Source organism: Siniperca chuatsi, linkage group LG4 (genome assembly GCF_020085105.1).
Source record: "Siniperca chuatsi isolate FFG_IHB_CAS linkage group LG4, ASM2008510v1, whole genome shotgun sequence".
Lineage (NCBI taxonomy): Eukaryota > Metazoa > Chordata > Actinopteri > Centrarchiformes > Sinipercidae > Siniperca > Siniperca chuatsi.
In genome coordinates, this window is record NC_058045.1 from 32318111 (window position 1) to 32332253 (window position 14143).

Consider the following 14143-nt stretch of genomic DNA (forward strand, 5'->3'; position numbering starts at 1 on the left):
AATGTAGCAGGTTGAGATGGAACTGATTTAAAGTAGCTCAAAGACTCAAACCACCTGTGCAGGTGGACCACAGGTGGTTTAACTTGTTTTACCTGAGACCTCTCTCAGGACTGTGGGGCCCCACAGACTGGGATTGATTGACAGCTCTCTCACTCTCCTGTTAGTTTTGTTGCTGGGCGAGTTACAACTTTATCATCATCTTAAATTAGTGCTGTCAGAGAGGAGGATGCTGGGTAAACTACACGCCATCTTGGACAGCGTCTCCCACCCGCTCCATGACGCGCTGGTCAAACAAAGGAGCGCCTTCAGCTGAAGACTCATCCCCCCACAATGCACCACAGAGCGCCACAGGAAGTCATTCCTGCCTGTGGCCATCAGACTCTTTAACTCCTCCCTCTAAGAGTCAGTCTGTATGACCCGAAGTCACTAAACTGGACATTGATCATTAACATCTCTGCAATACTTGAATAACTGTGCAATATCCGTTTAATACTCCTCTGCAATAAACTCTGTTCAGTTTAAAATTCCCTATTTATTGATATTTATTCATACTGCTGTGCAATATCCTCTGTCTCATTATAATCTTAATAAGCTTAACTTAACAGTTCATGCTCTATTACTTTATACTGTATTATTATCATCAACCGGTAAACCCACTTTGTACTTTACACTTATTTTATTTTATACTTATACCCACCTGGTACTTAATCTATCTGACCTGTATTATAGTGTATTATATTTTTGCTCAGTGCTTCTCTTCCTGTGTGCACTGACTGACAGCGAGCTGCTGTAACAAAGAGTTTCCCTTCGGGGATCAATAAAGTGTTTCTGATTCTGTTTCTGACGGCTCTCTGTTTATTTCAGTCTCTCCCACCTTCTGGCTCTTCATCGGCCTGGTCCATCTCCAGGTTGGTCAGTAAACTGACAAACCATTCGAACGACTTCTGGTCTCTGTTGATCCAGATGAAGTCGACCTGCAGGGTCCAAAACAGACTAATGTCCACGTCTGTTCGCATCAAATACATTTTCCCAATCATTTCATTAAACTGCAACAAAATCTGTGTACATTACCATAGATTAAAAGGTGTGCAGGGCCTTTAATCTATAATAATGTGTCATATTTTATAAAGTTGATCATATCTGATGTTTGTAAAATCTTGATCTTTAAAGTAACCAGTGACTATGACTGAAACGCAGTGGAGTAAAAAGTACAATACAAGTAAAGTACAAGTACCTCAAAATTGTACTTAAGTACAGTACTTGAGTAAATGCACTTAAGTTATTCTCCACCACTGCATATAATGTAGCTACAAACAGTTCCATAAATGTTTATATACAATAAACATACAATATAAATTGTAAATATGTAGTATTGTATCTTTAATAGCAGACTGCTGATGCTATAAACCTGAAGATTTTCATGTTCCGATCTGATGATTTTATGGAAACCGTGAGAAACAGTTTAAGGTTTTATATAATTTAAATAACATCGTACAGAAAAATCTTAAAAAGGTTCAGAGATTTCGAACGTTAATATAGCAGCCAACAACTATTTGGTATGTAAAGATGTAGTGGAGTAATGGCGTCCTGAGCTGAGGATGACGTCACACCCCCTTCACACTGTGTGAGTCATCATCCGAGCTTCTCTGTTCTTTGTTTTAGTAGCCGGTTCAGCTGCGTGCACGTGAGTCCCTCCCTGGGAAACTGTTGGCTTTGAGCAGAGCGATATAACAGCTGTTTCTTTTCTCACCTAACTCGGTGAATTAAGGATTTATTTCGACCAAACCAGAGCTGGTGACTGTTGGAACAGTGGAAACACTAACAAAGACGGTTTTGGTGAGTTTTATTTTGTTCTTGTCCAGTTTGAATGATGTGCGTTTAACAATGATCAGCGAGGTAAAATTATTGTTTTTATCCATGGAGTCTGGTGCGCCGTAGCGCCCGTTTGTTTTGGTCCGAGATGCTGGTGCTCTAGTGCGACATTTAGCGGTAGTGAACGTCGCTTACAGCACCTTTAACAACACTAGAAACATCTTGTTTTCCATAATGCCTCCATTTAAGCTTTTTACTCCAAGGCCCCATTGCCACCCATCATTTCAAGAGTCTCGTATCCAGATAAAATCCAAATGAGATTTAAGACACTCTCATTAACACTCAGTCACATGCGAGTCTCTGTTCAATCAGTCTTTGTTTGCTTGACTACATGCTCACCAGGGTCGGCCCTCTTCCAGCCCAGAAGGAGGTGGTGAAGAACCTGAAGCTGTTTGGTAACTGACAGAAAACAGATCATTCAGTGGCTGAACTGATCAGTCATCATTCAGTCTGTCTTGAATGCTTCTCGGATGCATTTACACTCCAGTAAAGTGTGGGAATAATGAGGGTTCCTCAGTGCCAAGTCCTGATTTATACTGAGCTGCTGCGACACACCGCCTCCCTGCGGGCATTAACGAAGTCTGTAGTGAGTTTCTGTCTGAAGCCAGTCTTTGGGTTCAGTACTGCAGTATAGTCAACAGGTTATAGGTAATAGTGTCTCTGATGACCTCAGCAGTGCAGTACGTGTCTCCTTCATACGGTTTTGTTTCAGGCTGTCTCAAATAATTTGCGGAAGGAGCCATCTCAACGTTCCACTCAGGAAGGAAACAGTCTCCCAGATTTTCACAGATGTTGTGCAAAACGCAGCACGCAGCGACGACTCTGGGCATCATCGAGACGTCGATGTCGCTCTTTTTCAGCAGGCACCTCCAGCGTCCTTTCAGGCGAGCGAAAGCAGCGTCGACCACAGACCGAGCCGAGGTGAGGGTGTAGGTGAAGCGACGCTGCTCAGGAGAGAGCTGGTGTTCCTGGCTGTATCCCTTCATCAGCCATGGCTTCAGAGGGAACGGTGCGTCACCGATGAGATGGACGGGGATTTCAACTCCGTCAACCACGACTGACTTCTGTAAAAGAGACTTCAGTTTTAATAACTTGATTCAATGGATTAGCCAAAAACAGGACATCTGGTTATGTGATCATAAACAGTTCCTCTATTCAGTTTGCAGAGAATTTACTATCACATTTATACTGCCCACCCCCGAGCAGCAAGGCAGCTGCACTCTCAACGACCACATGCTCCGACTACTCTGAAGAAATGTTTATGAATATACTGGACTACATCCAATATGTCCCATATGTAAAGTAGAGAGAGAGAGATATGCGAAAAGACAGATTTATATTGTCCGTGTACATTGGAGATGTTATACCTTTCTTTTTCTTTAAGTAGAAGGCAGAACAAGGCTAACCTTAGGCGAGGGGAATGCAAGATAATCAGCAATGTACACGGGCTAAAAGTAAGACTTTAGCCCAAATGCAGGCACTTTCGGATAACACACACACAATTTTTGATTAGCTGATTTGGCAGCATAAAACTGTGTGTGTGCCTGTGTTAACCAACTTGAACTTCTGAGTGCAGTTTTGTGTGTTAGGCAATTCAAAGCAACTCACTCTTATCCCCTTTTCCACTGCAGGAACTTAACAAAATGTAACGTAACGCGTGGCAATCGTCCCGAGTTCTGCTTTTGTTTCCGCTGTTCTCTGTCTTTGGTGGAGGTGATACTAAATCCAAGTTCCAGGTACTTTCAGGGCTGCTGGCAGTGCTGCCGATTGTGACTCGTCAAGCAGATGTGTTGTCACATCACAACAAGGACGACTACAACAAACAAGAAAAACAGTAACCACCATTTAATTTACTGCAGCTGTATTGACAAGGACAACCAAACAAGTGAAGAATCAGTGTGCGAGAAATTCAATAACATCAGTGCTAGTTCTTCCATTGTTGTCTGTCCTGCATCAGTTTACTTCACTTGTCTACCAAACAGCACAAAAAAAAAGACATTTTTCCACTGTAGCCTTTTAAATTATTTATATCTAAAACATGCCGGTTTATAAAATACAGTAAAGAACATGATACCTTATGGGAAGCCCCAGGTTAACGGTTAAGTTCCTGCAGTGGAAAAGGGCCGTGACTGCATGTGGTGCTGAGTGTGATTCAAACACTAACACACCAAGTTCTGAATTGCCAGGGTCCTGAAGCCTGTGGTAAAAGTTTAACAAATAATGTGTTTTTATGAGCACTGTGACTGATGCAACTTGCCAGGAGATGTGTGTGTGTGGGGGGGACTTTAACTGAAAGGCCCTGTACACTCACCTCTCTGGGAAACAGGTAACCATCTGGGCGGTCCTCTGCTTTCAGGTACAGGTCTGAGCTGGCCAGCACCGTGGCACTGCTCGTACTTCCAGGCCAGCCAGCGTACACATCAGTGAAACTGTCATGGACACAAACAACAACAAAAACATGTTAACTTCACATTGGTTACTTAAAATAACTTCATTTTCTGGTGCTGTGTGTCTGTAACAATGTTGTTTGTGTTTCCATTTTAGGTTACTGCTACTTATTGTTTCATGTGTAATTTCACTTCTTTATAATTGGCTTATATTGCATTGTCTTGTCTTATTGATACTGTGTGATTTTCAATTGTTGTCTTTTTTTATTGTTGTTGTTTTGTGTGGACCCCAGGAAGAAAAACGACCACTCTGTGGAAGCGGATGGGGATCTAAAGGTTTTTTTTTTGGAGAAATTGCGTGAGAGCTGGAAGCTGTTAGGTCCACCTGCTGCTGCTGACGCTGAAAGCTGCTGCTCCAGCAGCAGCTTTTCAAATCCTTTAGTGCCACCTTCAGGTAAAATTATATCAAATGCTACAGACTTGGAGCCAGCAGAGGATCTCAGATCTCATCTCTAGAGCACAAATTCACATTTTGTTGATATAAAAAAAAAAGTATTTGTCTAAAATTAAGATGTTAGGTCAGAAATTTGAGCATTATTAGTGGCAGGACGCTGTGTGTGCAAAGTGTTTAAAGTAAGAGTTGAATTAACAATATATCAGCAGCTCCTGGGTTCGAACCCCCAACCTCTGGATCTGAAAGGGGCAGCGAACTGGCGAGATCTTAAGCCACTTGGCTATTCAGATACACTGTAGTGGACAGCAAAAGATGACTATTTTTAAAAATGTATTTAAAAATCTATAAACAATAATAATATTAAAGCGCGCAAGACTCAGATTTAATAAAAAACGCACAACATACATGACTTGCCAGCACGAGGACTTGAACCTTTGCATCCACACTAGTGGTGACTTACTGACGGCACCATCGGGGAGACATGGGCGTCACGCACCATCGGGGAGACATGGGCGTCACGCACCATCGGGGAGACATCACGCATCTTCTCACAAGTTGAGGCAATGATCTCACGTGTGACAGACCGGGGTATTTTTTGCCTGTTTAAACTTAAATATGTACGATTCGACGATGAAACAGAGTTTGTAGCACTAGCTGTACAGGAGTAGATAGAGGACAAAAAAATGGCTGAATAATAATAATAATAATAATAATAATAATAATAATAAACAAAAGAAAATGCATTTCAATCTAAATGTGCGTGTGACTTTTGGTAGCATTTGCATGAAGACTTGTGGAGACATAGATGTTAACTGAGTTTGCATGTTTTGAAAGTGATAGAGTGACGGACTTGTGAACTGACCACAGTGAGGCAAAGTATTGTCACAATTCAGTGGATGTGCGGAAAATAATCCAGCTCTCTGGGACCTACGTGTGATTTTCTGAAGTTTGAAATGTAATAAGCCACGCATCGACTGAGTCATGACCCTAGATTGTGCAAACCGAATTTTGTATGAATTCAGGCAGTCGATTACAGATATAAACATTGCATTTGTGGCGCCCCCTAGTGGTAGAAAATCCCAGGACTGCTCAGCAAAGTTTGGACCTAGCATCCAAACACGTGCAAAAAGTTTGGTTACGATAACTTAAGCCAATTTTCATTTATGAGCATTTATGTAAAATTGACCTTAAAGGCACAGGTTTAAAAAAAATGTATAATTTCAAAACGGATTTATTTATCGAAACGTCCTTCAGATCAGTCACGCCTGTAGATGATCCTGCCAAAGTTTCGGATGGATTGGATGAAGTGTGTGCAAAAAGAAGCAAGAAATTACATTTTTCTTCAAAAAAAATTAAAAAAAATAAATCAAAAATCAAAAATGGCGGACATGTTTCTAGGCGCAAATGGGCGTGGCCCATATCCGTCGAAATGGCATCATCCAATAAACACACAGTTCGTTTGTTACTGGCCAAAAATGTAAAAACACGTAATAACTGACCACAAGGTGGCGCTACAGGTATCATGTTTTAACATCGCTCCCATTATATATATATATATATATATATATATATATATATATATATATATATATATAAAAATTATATAAAAATGACTGAAATATGTGAGAGCAAAGAAAAGTAATAGCTCTAAATCTAAATGAAGCTGAAAGACGTTTCTAGGACAACCGGTCCGGGAGTAGTTGGGCTAAAACCCGTGCAGTTCCGGTCCGGTGCGGTGCAGGAGCGGTGCAGGAGCGGTGCGGTGCTTACCAAACGCTGTGGTCGACCACCGCCTGCAGGACCACGGAGTGCCACCCTCTCTTGTTGATGTAGTGGTCGGGGTTGTTCCTCGGAGGCGCTATGGGGATGTGGGTCCCGCCTATGGCCCCGGCACACTGCGGGTAGCAGCGGTCCTTGAAGGCTCGGATGGTGTCGTCCAGCCGCTGTCCGCTCGGGAGCGACACGAAGCGCCGGTACAGCCGGTCCACTATGGCTGAAGTGACCTGACGCACAATCATACACACAGTAGCTATTCCCACTCCGAACATGTTGGCGATGGAGCGGTACTCTCCGGACCTGGCGAACCACCACAGGGTGATGGCCAGTCTGCGGCGCGGCTCGATGGGGGCCCGGTAGTTCGTCCTGCGGCGCTTGATGGCCGGTCCGATCTGTTCGACCAGGTAGTCGAAGGTCGCGCGGGACACGCGAAACTGCGCTTTCCACTCCTCATCGTCGAACGATTCCGCCGAAGACCAGAAGTTCTGCCCGGGGCTTCGGTTCCGGACCCAGATGTGTCTGTTGGTGGATGTGATGAGGCTCAGAATAGCGGCGATGGAGGACAGCAGGAACGCTCGCCTCCTCCGCAGATACTGCCGCCGCCGCCGGTCCCTCTCCATCATCTCCCGCACCCTCCTCCGCCTCAGGAGGGCCGCTTGGACCTGGTACAGCTCGAACATTTGGCTCCCGAACGCCGAGGGAACACTCAGGCTTAAAACGGAGCAAAGTAAAGCGGCTGTTAGTGATGAATTATCCTCCGAGTGCGGCTCCATTTTGAACTGGCGGTAAACAAATTTAACGGCGCCTGTTTATGACGTATTAAGCTAGACGACCACGTGACCCGTCTCTCTGCGCTTGTTCTTCTCAGGCGGCGTCTTTTATTTACTTTCAGTTATTTTCCACGTAAAATTGCACTTTTTCTCCGTCTGTAATAAATCCGTCAAAGGCAAAGTCGCATTATTGTTTTATCAAAGAATCAAAATATCTTCTTCTTCTTCTTTCGGCTGTTCCCTTTCAGGGGTCGCCACAGCGAATCATGTTCCTCCATCTAACCCTGTCCTCTGCGTCCTCTTCACTCACACCAGTTAGCTTCATGTCCTCTCTCACTACATCCATAAACCTCCTCTCTGGTCTTCCTCTAGACCTCCTGCCTGGCAGCTCCAGCCTCAGCATCCTTCTACCAATATATTCACAGTCTCTCCTCTGGACACGTCCAAACCACCTCGATCTGTCCTCTCTGACTTTATCTCCGAAACATCTAACATGAGCTGTCCCTCTGATGTCCTCGTTCCTGATCCTGTCCGTCCTCGTCCCTCCCAAAGAGAACCTCAGCATCTTAAGCTCTGCTGCCTCCAGCTCTGCCTCTTGTCTTTCCTTCAGCGCCGCTGTCTCTAAGCTGTCCAACATCGCTGGTCTCACCGCCGTCTCCAACACCTTTCCTTTCATTCCTGCTGAGACTCTTTTATCACACAACACACCTGACGCTTTCCTCCACCCGCTCCAACCTGCTCGCACTCGCCTCTTCACCTCTTCTCCACAGTCTCCATCGCTCTGAGCCGTTGACCCTAAGTACTTAAAGTCCTGCACCTTCTTCACCTCTGCTCCCTGTGACCTCACCGTCCCACCTGGGTCCCTCTCACTGACATTCGCATTTTTAATTTGGCGTGTGTTTTACGTCGGACGCCCTTCCTGACACAACCCTCTGCATTTATCCAGACTTGGGACTGACACAAGAAGACACTGGCTTGTGCCCCCCTTGCGGTTGCATTATCAAAGAATCAAAATATGTTGAGTATTAACAGAAAAAGCCGAACGAAAAGTCATCGTTTGACTTCAGAGGGACTTTTATTTTTAATGTAAAATATCTGTCATTGTGAATGAATGAAAGGAAGCTTTTCCTTGCCGCTGTCGCCAAGTGCTTGCTCAATGGGATAACTTCTGTTATGAACTGGTGTATATAAATAAAACTGAAGTTAATGGTGGACTGAATCTGATTTGTCCACCCTGAACTACAAGAGTGGATGGTTAAAAATAATGTAATCGTTAGTTGTAGCCTTTGTCAAAAAGAAAAGGTATTTAAAAAAAGAATATATAATGAAAAATATGAAACATAAGATGTATCAGCTGGAGATGCTTCATTAGAAGTCTCGGTGTTTTAAATGAAATGACAGCAGGTGAGACAGGTAAAGTCGCGCTCTCCTGTTTCTCCTGCAGTCTTGAGAGTGAGCTGGCTCCGACTCCTTGCAGCAGGGTCCAGGTTTAAGGATGCAGCTCCTCCACAACAAACGTGGGTGTTGACATTGACCCGGGCTGACCTGCAGGCCTGCATGAGACCAGCTCCTGAACCACACCGCCGGAGCTCCCAGCATGCCTCTGACTGACTCCGGTGGAGCGCGAGGCCGGGCCGTCTGCTGCTGGGAGGCTCGGCCTGCAGGGGGCCCTCTTCCTCCAGGCTGCTGCCGCGCAGACCCCTGAGACCCAGACCTGCTGGAGGACTCACACAGGCATCAGCTGTGTCATTAACCTAATGTAAATATATAAGGTTCATAAATACACATGTACATTTATTCATGCAGCAGGGGCTTCTGTGCAAGGCGACAAGCGAGCTTCAACCAGAGCAACAGCAGATCAACTTAATTCAACTGAAAATGTAGTTTGAAAAAACAGACGTGATGAAAACTTGCCATGTGTTTAATTTAAGTAAATAAAAGTTGCAAGTTGATGCTGACTGAGCGTCTCCTGCAGCAGCAGCTGTTCTCTACTTGAGTATTTCCACATCTCAGAGGCAAATATTGCACTTTTCTTTACTGCACTGCATTTATTTTAAAGCTTTAGTTACTTTGCAGCTTGAAATTATTAATGCAAAATATAATCAACTAATAAATTATGATGTAATTATTATGGATTAAGCCACCCAGCAGAATATACTGTAAAGTCATTAAAAGTAGTTCTACCTCCAAGTGATGAACACATGAATGCATCAATAATTATAATCCAATAATATAATATTACTATATTATATATTATATATTACTTTAATGGGCCGTTCTGTATAATGAGTACTTTTACTTTTGGTACTGAGTATGAGTATATTTTGATGCTGATACTTTTGTACTTGTTGAATGCAGGACTTTTACTCGCAGAGTATTTCTACACTGTGGTTTTAGTACTTTTACTGAAGTATAATATCTGAGTACTTCTTCCACCGCTGAAACAGTAGAAATAATGTTATATAAATACATTCCAGTTGTACTTGTATATGTTGCCATTTGTACAGTACTCCGTACTATACTACTACTACTGTACTCTCAGTACCATGTAATGTTTCCTTACAAGCATACTTATCAGTATCTCTGCCACAGTAAATAACTTTGCATTCAAACTTTTCTACACAAACAATAAGCCAAAGCAAATATGTAAATATGAAACCCTGTTAGCTCTCAATTAACTTAATTGAAGCATTTAACGATTCTCCATAAAAACTGTATGGATTCGATCAAATTAACCTTGCAAATGCGCTGCAGACATCGACTGTATGAAAGAAGAAGGAGGTTGCAGACCGAATATAACGTCTGCAGAATTTACAGGAATATATAATCAAGCTTCACAGTTTCATACTCGTGTTTAATGACACCAACATATTTACTCTTCCCATTGAAAATCCATTTTCACTTGCTTACAGCTGAATGAAGCCTGAAGTACTGTTCTGTATTTTTCATGTTTTTTTGTGTCACAATCTATTTATTTGTAATAAATGTGCGCTACCACATGTGTATGTGTACTACGCACTTGTAAGGTGAGACACCTGTGATTTTACACTTTAAATAAACTTAATTTCTTTCATTAGACGATACAAAGCATTTTTATTCTCTGGGCGACCGGCTGTGGTTGGTGCTGCAGGTCAACATGCAGTTCAAATATAATCTACGAACAATTCAATGTTTGACGTTCAGCTTCATTTGTGCCTCCTGCTCCTGTAGCCTGTAGTGATAACTGTGATGATCAGTGTCTCCTCAGTACAAGTGTCTGTCAGCAGCTTTATGAAAAGCTCTCGGGAAGAAACAGCTGGAACTTTTAGCACCATTTAGGAGAATTTGTACTCGCAAAATAAGAAAATTGTTCTAATTTGGGTTAAAGAGGTTCTTGTGTTTCCTGCAGAGGTCAGAGGTCAGCAGACTGTTCTGTGCAACTCACACACGCTTTAAAGTGAAAGGTGTGAGATTACGTTTGTTCACCTGAAATGATGCGTTTATCTTGGCTCGTCACTGCGACAGTAAATCCCCGTTAATCTGCACCACTTAAACAGAAGAAGCTGTGCCAGATATTTATTGATCTCAGTAACTCGTTCACAGTTTACCTGATGTGGTCAGTGTCAACGCGAATGCACCTGAAGGACTAGTTCACACCGGTATGAAGGTAACATGATGACGCGGCGGGTAAAGAGCCATTCTTCTGGTATGATTGTTTTGATTACTTTGTTTGTACCATACAGCCATGATCTTGAGTCAAAAATAAATCTTAATCTTAATTTGAAAATTCAGTATTTTGCTCGTCACATGCTGGTGTAATCTCCATTAAAGTTTCACATCCTGTCGCTCCATTTCTGCCATTTTCAACACTAAAATGAAAAGCTCCGGAAAAAGTCAGTAAGGAAAATATGAAGGGCCACCTGGACTGAAACGCCTGAACTGTTTCGAGATGCCTGAGGAACATTTTGACCTGTTAGCTTTAATAGTGACATGTAGTAATGCGGACAGTTCTTTAAAGTATTAAATAAGTGTGAATGTATCGTATTGAAAACAGAAAATGTTTTTTAAGTGAGAATATTAACTGATTCAAAGGATAACATATAGAGATGTCTGTGATGTTGTTTAATTTGTTTCTGAATTGAATTCTATCAAATTTCAATCAAACTTTTTTTGCAGCGCACCTGTCCTCCAGCTATCCAACTATAGTCTGATATTTTGTTATCAACTGTTTTAAACTCCCTCATATTGATATCTGTGTCAGTCCAGTACAAATATAAACATTAAAACAATTTGAGACTTGAAATGATAAAACTGAAATAATAAAACCAACAGAAGAGATAAAAAAAACTTTTAAAAAAAAAGATGAAAGACAATAACAAATAAAATGGAGAAGAGGCAATAAAACATTCTAAAACATGAAAACAATAAAATACATAATTTAATTAAATAATGGCCATAAAACATTATATTTAAAAGCCATAAAACATTATATTTAAAAGCCAGACTAAAGAGGTTTTAAAGTATTTATTTAAAAGAGAAATAAAACGTAATTTTCTCACAAAAGTTGAATTCACAAACAAACAAACATGCTCAGTTTAAAACACTCAGGAGTTTTAAAGCTGCAGCCTCACTTGGTCTGGTCTGACCAGTAGCTCATGGTGGCTAACTTTACATTAATATTGCTGTATAATGGACATAGCTTATTGACTTTATGACTCTGTTACACCACAATGTTTACCAGTAAAAAAAAGGTACATGGCTTTAAGTTTAAAGATGTCAGCGCTTTGAGCTGCTCTCAGATCTGTTGCAACAGCTCTGTGTATTAAAACTGAAATGTGTTTGTCCTGCTCTTTGGAGAGAATCTGAGATCATCCTGGTTCAAACACTGCAAGCATGTCAGACAAACAGGCTGCACGGCCATGAAGAGCTTTAAAAACAAGTCGGATCATTTAAAAATCAATATTAAAACTGACAGGAAACCAGTGGGTTCATTTGCTCCACGTGCAGTTGGTCGGTAGTTTTGGATATCAGGGGTGGATGTGGATGTTTACTTCTAATTACAATGGGTTAGCGGTGGCTAGGCTAACAGGATGCCACCTAGTAAAACACATGGAGCAGCTTCCTGCTGTGTGATATTCAACAGTAAGGGTCACTGGAGGTATGACTGCAAGCAAATGGCACCATCTGTCACACAGCTACAGCCAAACCTCCAGCGGCCTGCAGGAGGAGACTCAGCACCGGCTTTATTTACACCTTCAGTCGGACACGCAGCACGTTCAGCTCTCATGCTGGGCTTAAATTTCATTTTATATTTTTATTTTACTGCAGCCCTGTGTGTTAAACTCATTTAATTGTGTACAATATACCGCTCATTTAAGTCTCTTTTGATCAGAGCTGCAACAATTAGCCCATTCATCAATTAGATGATCAAAATAAAATTAATCTGCAACTATTTTCGAGCAAAAATACCAAATATTTGATGGTTCCAGGTTCTCAAATGAGATCATTTGCTGCTTTTCTTTGCCTTACATCGCAGTAAAGCGAATATTTTAGGGTTTTAGGCTGCTGTTGGGACAAAAGAAGACATTTACAGACGACACCTTTGCTTTAGGATATTGTAATGTGACTGTGACATTTGAGCAAACAATTAATCGAGAAAATAATCTGCAGATTAATCAATAATAATCATTAGTTGCAGCCCTCCTTTTGGTGTGTTGTTCCAATGCAGATGACGATAAATTTTCCGTTTGTTACATTTTATTACAATTGGATTCATGGTAAATCATCATTTATTCCTAGTAGATGATGATGATGATGATCGTTACTATGGAGATGATAAACCATAATATATAATGTCTAACTACAATACAATAGGTATTAAATGGTATTATACTCTGCTGGATTAGGTGTCATTTGTTTTCACAATATGTAGACATGGATGTATTTTTAATGTTTGATGGCTGTTGTGTGACAGTAGGGGGCGCTCCAAGCAAAGCAAAGGGCGCTGAACCTGCTGTGAATAAAACATCAGGTGATATTGTATTTTCATGACCTCATTCTGTATGTTTGGACTGTTTTTTACTCTCCATCTGCTTCCCATAACCAAACAATTATTTAATTTAAACTTTTAGCCCTGGTTAAGTTAATTCTCCTGTTACATTTTCTGTGTGTGTGTATATATATATATATATATATATATATATATATATATATATATATATATATATATGTATATATACTGTAAATATTATATAACTATGTACATTAATTAATTAATTAATTATTTAACATGCAAATACATTTATTGGACCCTAAAAGCTCATCTGTAGAATGTGGGTGGAGGCAGGTTGACACAGTGAAAGATATCAGTCGACTGTGGTGAATTAAAACTCAAAGTTAAAATTAAAACAAACATGATAAAACATTAATATTACAATCTGAAAAAAAAAAACAAAACTAAACAGACACATTAGTGCCCAGCGACGGGGTATACCATCAATAATCTGAACATTATTAAGTTATGTTTGTAATATATTTGTAAATAATAATATACCATGTTTTCAGGCGTTTTTCCCTGCAGACATGTTAACATGTGACAGCAGGAAAATCACAGGTGTAAATAATAACATGACGTCAGAATTCAGGTTCAGGGTCCTGGTGTTGTTCAGGCTGCCTCACTGCCACACTGGTATGGTTTGCTGGGACGCTGTCACTCTGCCTGGTTTACTGGGACACTGTCACTCTGCCTGGTTTACTGGGACACTGTCACTCTGCCTGGTTTAACTGTCACTCTGCCTGGTTTACTGGGACGCTGTCACTCTGCCTGGTTTAACTGTCACTCTGCCTGGTTTACTGGGACGCTGTCACTCTGCCTGGTTTACTGGGACGCTGTCACTCTGCCTGGT

General features: G+C 41.4%; 1 protein-coding gene across 3 annotated transcripts; it reads right to left on the reverse strand.

The window, feature by feature from the left end:
- Positions 1–1826: 1826 nt before the first annotated feature.
- Positions 1827–7529, reverse strand: LOC122874405 (protein ANTAGONIST OF LIKE HETEROCHROMATIN PROTEIN 1-like). 3 transcript variants are annotated; one of them, XR_006377601.1, is made up of 5 exons: positions 6484–7528; positions 4184–4301; positions 3947–4069; positions 3481–3685; positions 2798–2936 (listed from the first exon to the last, which is right to left on the reverse strand). XR_006377601.1 is itself a non-coding variant. In XM_044192232.1 (3 exons), the coding sequence occupies exons 1-3, from the start codon at positions 7260–7262 to the stop codon at positions 2490–2492; spliced, it is 1344 nt and encodes a 447-aa protein (XP_044048167.1). In that variant the 5' UTR covers positions 7263–7524; the 3' UTR covers positions 1827–2489. The 3 variants fall into 3 exon arrangements, 1 of the variants encoding a protein (XP_044048167.1); XR_006377602.1 differs by lacking the exon at positions 3947–4069 and having other exon boundaries at positions 6484–7529; XM_044192232.1 differs by lacking the exons at positions 3481–3685; positions 3947–4069 and having other exon boundaries at positions 1827–2936; positions 6484–7524.
- Positions 7530–14143: the final 6614 nt, after the last annotated feature.